Genomic DNA, 6,000 nt, shown 5'->3' with positions numbered 1-6,000 from the left:
TTTCGAGACAGAGTTTCTCTGTACAGCCCTGGCTGTCCTGGAACTCACTTTGTAGACCAGGCTGGCCTCAAACTCAGAAATCCACCTGACTCTGCCTCCCTAGTGCTGGGATTAAAGGCGTGAGCCACCACGCCCTGCTGGGATTGTATTTCTGTATAGAGCCCCTGCCTAGAATCCCCCAGGGAGGGGCTGGGGGCGTGGCTCAGTGGGAGAGCCCCTGCCTAGAATCCCCCAGTGAGGGGCTGGGGGCGTGACTCAGTGGTAGAGCCCCTGCCTAGAATCCCCCAGGGAGGGGCTGGGGGCGTGGCTCAGTGGTAGAGCCCTTGCCTAGAATCCCCCAGGGAGGGGCTGGGGCGTGGCTCAGTGGTAGAGCCCCTGCCTAGAATCCCCCAGCGAGGGGGTAAGGCCGTGGATTGGTGTAGTACAGTACTTCCCCGGTGTGCATATGATTCAACGCTTAGAACTAAGGGGAAAAAGGTTTGGCTCCATGGTGATGTAGCTGAGCCAAGTCCCACCCGTCAGCAAGAGTTTCAGGTGTGAGTTGCGTCACTCTTAGATCCCTCACCCCCGCACTACCTTGGTGGAGATAAATGGGATTGGACCACTTCGTCTCAGCCTTGGGTGGGCCGCTGGCATCCATCACAAGGAACTTCACCCTGAAGGGACAGGAAAGCAATGGGGTCAAGAGTAAGACCTGGATGTCTTAAGTGAGCACGGCAGCACAGGCCTGACGTCCTAGGCGCTCTGTGGGCTCTGGGAAGAGAGACCCACAAGCTCAGCGGCTGCCTGGCAACTTTGCGAGACCTTGTCTCAAAATAAAAGGTAAAAAAAGTGTTGATACTGCTCAGTGGTAGAGCCCCTGCCTAGAATGCACAAACTCTTTTTTTTTTAAAAAAGCTGAGTCGTACTTTTTTTTTTTTTTAAGATTTATTTATTTAAGTATACTGTAGCTGTCTTCAGACACACCAGAAGAGGGCATCAGAACTTGTTACGGATGGTTGTGAGCCACCATGTGGTTGCTGGGATTTGAACTCCGGACCTTCTGAAGAGCAGTCGGGTGCTCTTACCCACTGAGCCATCTCACCAGCCCACAAACTCTTGAGCTCAATACCAGCACAACAAAATAGAAGTTTAGGTCTATGGAGTTTGTGGGGCCATCCATTTTGAGAAGAGGTTACTGTTCAGATTAGGAGCCCTGGCAAAGGCCTGTGGGTGGAGTTAAGGGTGTGGTCAGGGCCTGTTGGGAGCCCCTAGGGCCTGGAGAGCAGGGAGGGGAGACTTGGCACTATGCTATTCTCTCTCAGGGGTGGGGGCTCTGGGAAGAGAGCAGCGTGGGCCCAACGGACAGATGGAGGGAAGCCAGCACTAGTGGCTGATGGGAAGCGGGGCAGGGCAGAACGGCTGTGAGGAAGACACTATTGCCAGCATGGATAAAGGGATCAGAGGGAGACGGCACCCTGCAGTCTAGGCTCCCCACTGTGGAGTCTCTCTGACAGCGCCTGGGCTCTTCATCTCGTGATGGACACTGGAGAGAACCTTGTTCGAATTCTAGCACAGCAGGCCTTGTCTCTTCATCTGCGCTACGGGTTGGGAATTCTGTCAGAACCTCTTGAAACCTGTAGCAGTGGTTTCATCCAGAAAGCCACGTTCCCCTCTTGGAACACATCTGGGTTTTGTTGTTTGTTTGTTTTTTGTTTTGTTTTGTTTTGTCTTTGTTTTGGGGGGAATTTCTTTTGGTTTTTTTGAAATAATTGTCTCATGTACCCCAGGCTAGCCTTGAACTCAGTATGAGGCTGTGAATAACCTCTACTCCTGCGTTTCCTGCCGTTTCACCTCTTGAGTGCTGGGATGGAATGGAGGGCTTCATACACGGAGACCAAACACCTACCCACTGAGCTACAGCCCCAGCCAGCTGCCGATCTTTTGTTTTAAGGTCTTAAGTAGTAGCTTAGCTCAAATTCATTATGTACCTGCAGCTGGCCTTGAACTCACGATCCTCCTACCTCTGTCTCCAGAGTGCTGACATCACAAGTATGTCACTACGATCAGCTTAGTGAAAGGTCTTTTAGGGGAAAGTTTTCAGTCAGCAATAATCGCGCCTCGGATAAACCTCACTGCCCAGAGCTGAACTGTCTTGATACCTCACTGTGCAAAGAAAGGAAACTACGCTAACAAAGGGGTGGAGCTACAGCTGGCCTTCATTCAGAAGAAGGGGGCAGGGTCTGAATCTTAGTCCAAGAAATCCCACCCCCCTCCCTGGAGATACCCAATCCCAGAGCAGGGGCTCCTGACAACCCACCTGTAAGGGCCCTGGCTGGGGAGGGGGGCGTTGCAATAGGGTCGCTGGTCACAGCCAAAGTCATTGCCCACCCGAAGCACGGGGACACCTCCACTGCCACCGGTCAGGTCCTCACACGGCAGCTGATGCAGGGACAGAGGTAATGTCATATAGTGGCCTTCAGTCAGCAGCTGTGGGAAGGTCGGGATCTTAGCAGCAGTCTGTGGGTTCTGAAAGTCCCTGGAGGCTGGAGGGAAAAGGGACAGATAGAGGCAAGAGCAGGGGCGGGGGGCTGCGGACGTGTTAGGTCTATTACTAAGATGGATGGTATGATGGCTCGGTGGTTAAAGGCGCTTGCGGTCAAATCTGCCGACCTAAAGTTTGACCCCCAGAACCCACAGGTTGGAAGGAGAGACCTGACTCCCTCAAACTGTCCTCTGCATTGCCCACGATCACGTCTGGACTGCTACATAAAATAAATAAACAAGTGCAAAACAATCATTGTAAAGGAGTAGAGAGCAGCGAACTGCTTCTGTCCCAGGAAGCGATCTGCAGAGGGCGTGGCCTGACGTCTGCAGATGGCGTGAGGATGAATGGGATAGCTTAGATCGGTGGTTCTCAACCTGTGGGTCGCGACCCCCGACCCTACTCCCCCACCCCCCGATTCTAACAACCCAGGGTCGCATATGAGATATTTACATTACAATTCGTGGTGGTAACAAAATTACAGTCATGAAGTAGCAATGAAATAATTTTTTTGTTGGGGTGGGGTCACCACACCATGAGGAACTTCGTTAAAGGGTTGCCAGCTTTAGGAAGGTTGAGAAGCGCTGTCTTAGAGTGACCAGTGTCTCAAAAGGGCAAGCTGTGACAGAACACTCCGTTTGGTAGAGTGTTTGCCTAGCAATGCATAAACCCTGGCCTCTGTCCCTGGTACCACGTGGACTGGCATGGTTGTGCGTGCCCACCATCCCAGTGATTGGAAGCTGGAGGTAGCAAGCTTGGAAGTTTAAGGTCACCTGGCTACAGTAGACTGTCTCAAAAAAAAAAAAAAAAAAAAAAAGGGAAAGAACAGCATATAATCCAAAGCCTATCCTAGGGTACTGTATTCCATATATAATTCCATGCTAGCTTGGGCTTATAATACCATGTCTCAAGAAATAAAATACCAAAAAAAAAAAAAAAAAAAAAAAAAAAAAAAAAAGGACAGGCTTTGCCCACCTTGTGCTCACCACATCCCTGGCTAGTCTATAGTCCAGACCCCCACCTCCAGAGACAAGGTCAATATTGCCATCCACCCAGAACCTCGGGCATCTCCTCTCAGCCCACGCCCTCACCCCAAGACCCCAAGTCCTCAGCACGCACCATTGCTGAAAGCCACCACTAGCCAGATGGTGTCCTTAGTTGAGACATGTTCATCAAAGATGCACCGAGGTTGCTCCAGACAGAATGTAGTGGCTGTGACCTTCCCTTCCAGGTGCCAGGCTGTTATCTGCGGTGTGTAGGGGATCAGGTCTATAGCCATGGGGGACAAAGGTGAGAATCGAGATAAGCACCACTGTTCCGTGGGGCTCCCCCTCCCCTCCCCGATTCTCCCAGTCCAGGAGGTGCGATGGGTTCCCAGAACCCCGGGGCCTCGGGTTTGGCTAAGGGCACCCATTGCGAGAGTTCCACTCACCTAGACTCAGGCTTTGGGGAAGCCACACGAGCACCAGGAGAAGCAAGGGCGGAGGGTGAGGCTGCCACCGCGTTCGTACCATGACTGCCACAGCACTTGATCAGGCCTGAGCAGGCTTAGGGGCTGTTCCTGTCTCCCCACCTCCAACACCTCTGGCCTACAGTTGCTGGTCACTTGGACTGCCAGGAGAACAGGAAAGACCTGAACCTATGAGCTCACCCCTCCCTGCTCCCAGCCCACCCCAGGGAGGGGCTCAGTGGGCTCCAGCACAGGGGCTCCACTCCAGAACTAACTAAAGGAGAGGAGCCATTTAGGGTCAGCCTTCACGTGACCCCCCCCCAGTCACCTCCACCCCAAAGCTGATGTCTAAATTGTGGTACCACCTTACTCTCTGGCCCTGGGAGGGACACTCCCCTCCTCTATCTGGGTCCAGAACCACATGCCTAGGATTCCTGAACTCTGGGTGCCAGGAGCCACCCTCTGGCCATCCATCCTCATCCAGGAAGTGAGGAGAGGGGAGCGCCTGTGTGGTAGGCTGGCCCTGACCTGGTCCAGCCCCAAAGCAGCTCCCAGACACTGCCTGCCCTCCACGTAGCCTGTGCCCAAGGAGATACATCTTCCCCAGCTCTGAATGTCCATTTCCTTCCCCCCGTGGAAAAATTAGTCCTCCGAAAGGATGGGGCAGCCTTTGGTGACTGACATTTTGTTATGCAAACCCTACGAGTCTTATTCTATGTCGTTTTAAGTTTGTTTGTTTTTGAGACAGGTTCTCATGTAGTCCAGGCTAGCCTCAAACTCACTACGTAACACAAGATGACTTTTTTTTGTTTGTTTGTTTGTTTTTTTGAGACAGGGTTTCTCTGAATAGCCCTGGCTGTCCTGGAACTCACTCTGTAGACCACGCTGGCCTCGAACTCAGAAATCCGCCTGCCTCTGCCTCCCGAGTGCTGGAATTAAAGGCGTGTGCCACCACGCCCGGCACAAGATGACTTTTGAACTCTTTTTTTTTTCCTCTTTTTTTCTTTTTTGGTTTTTCCAGACAGGGTTTCTCTGTATAGCCCCGACTATCCTGGAACTCACTCTGTAGACCAGTCTAGCTTTGAAAAAGATCTGCCTGCCTCTGCTTCCCAAATGTTGGGATTAAAGGCGTGGGTCTCCACTGCCTGGCAGTCTTTGAACTCTTGATGTCCCCCCCCCCCCCCCGTGATCACAGATGGGCACTGCCAGCTTCTGCAAGCGACCTGGCAACCAAGTCCAAGTCATACCCAGCCTTCAAAACACACACACAGACACACACACACACACACACACCCCTCACTGGGGATTCTAGGCAGGGGCTCTGCCACTGAGCCACGCCCCCAGCCCCTCCCTGGGAGATTCTAGGCAAACACTACTGCTGAGCCACCCTTGAGCTGTTCATTAGGGTATTCTAGGCAAATTCTCTCCAGCCCTAGGTTGGTGGTTTTGAGTATTTTCCTAAGATTCACACTAGGGATAGCTCCTCAATGAGAGAACGATTGTCTGGCATTCATATGACCCTGGCTAATAATTAAAATAAATTAATTCAATTAAAAAAGAAAGAAAAGGTATTTATAAAGTTGTATGGCCATCAGTGCTAATGCCAAATCCCTTTCATTCTTCCAAATGGGAAGACTGTCTTAACCAGTTAATCCTTGGTCCTCCTCACTCCTCCTCTGACTCCAGATCTACCTTCTGCCTCTCTATACGTTGACTCTAATGGACGGCTTACAGCAGCGGGTTTTACTGTTGTGCTGAGGAACTAAAGACTGAACGAAGGACTTAGAGCACACCGGCAAACCTTCCTTGTAGCTCTAATCCCAGTCCCCTTTTCTATTTTTACTTTTTAGTGTTGGGGAATCCAGAGTTTTGCCCATTTGCCCATTTGCCCATTTGCTGGGCAAACACTCTACCATTGGGCTAAATCCTCAAGCTCAAGGAACAGCCACAAACCTTAAGACAAAAATGTCCACCTCGAATTGGACCCAGGGCTCTCTGCCATACTAGGGGGCGACCGTCCCACCCT

The 6,000-nt window shown here is 51.7% G+C and overlaps 1 protein-coding gene across 1 annotated transcript in view; it reads right to left on the bottom strand.

Moving 5' to 3' along the window:
- Upk3b (uroplakin 3B) overlaps positions 1–4,349 on the bottom strand; it is a 7,686-nt gene extending 3,337 nt beyond the window's left edge. Inside the window, exons 1-4 of the mRNA XM_021187067.1 lie at positions 3,957–4,349; positions 3,644–3,793; positions 2,300–2,525; positions 577–656 (exon numbers count right to left, since the gene is read on the bottom strand). Coding sequence (XP_021042726.1) covers positions 577–656; positions 2,300–2,525; positions 3,644–3,793; positions 3,957–4,038 — 538 coding nt within the window. The 5' untranslated portion in view covers positions 4,039–4,349. The remainder of the gene's footprint in view (positions 1–576; positions 657–2,299; positions 2,526–3,643; positions 3,794–3,956) is intronic.
- Between the last annotated feature and the right edge of the window lie 1,651 nt (positions 4,350–6,000).

Source organism: Mus pahari, chromosome 23, assembly GCF_900095145.1.
Source record: "Mus pahari chromosome 23, PAHARI_EIJ_v1.1, whole genome shotgun sequence".
Classification (NCBI taxonomy): Eukaryota; Metazoa; Chordata; class Mammalia; order Rodentia; family Muridae; genus Mus; species Mus pahari.
The sequence above is the reverse complement of the archived record's forward strand: the minus strand, read 5'-3'. Positions and strand labels throughout refer to the sequence as shown.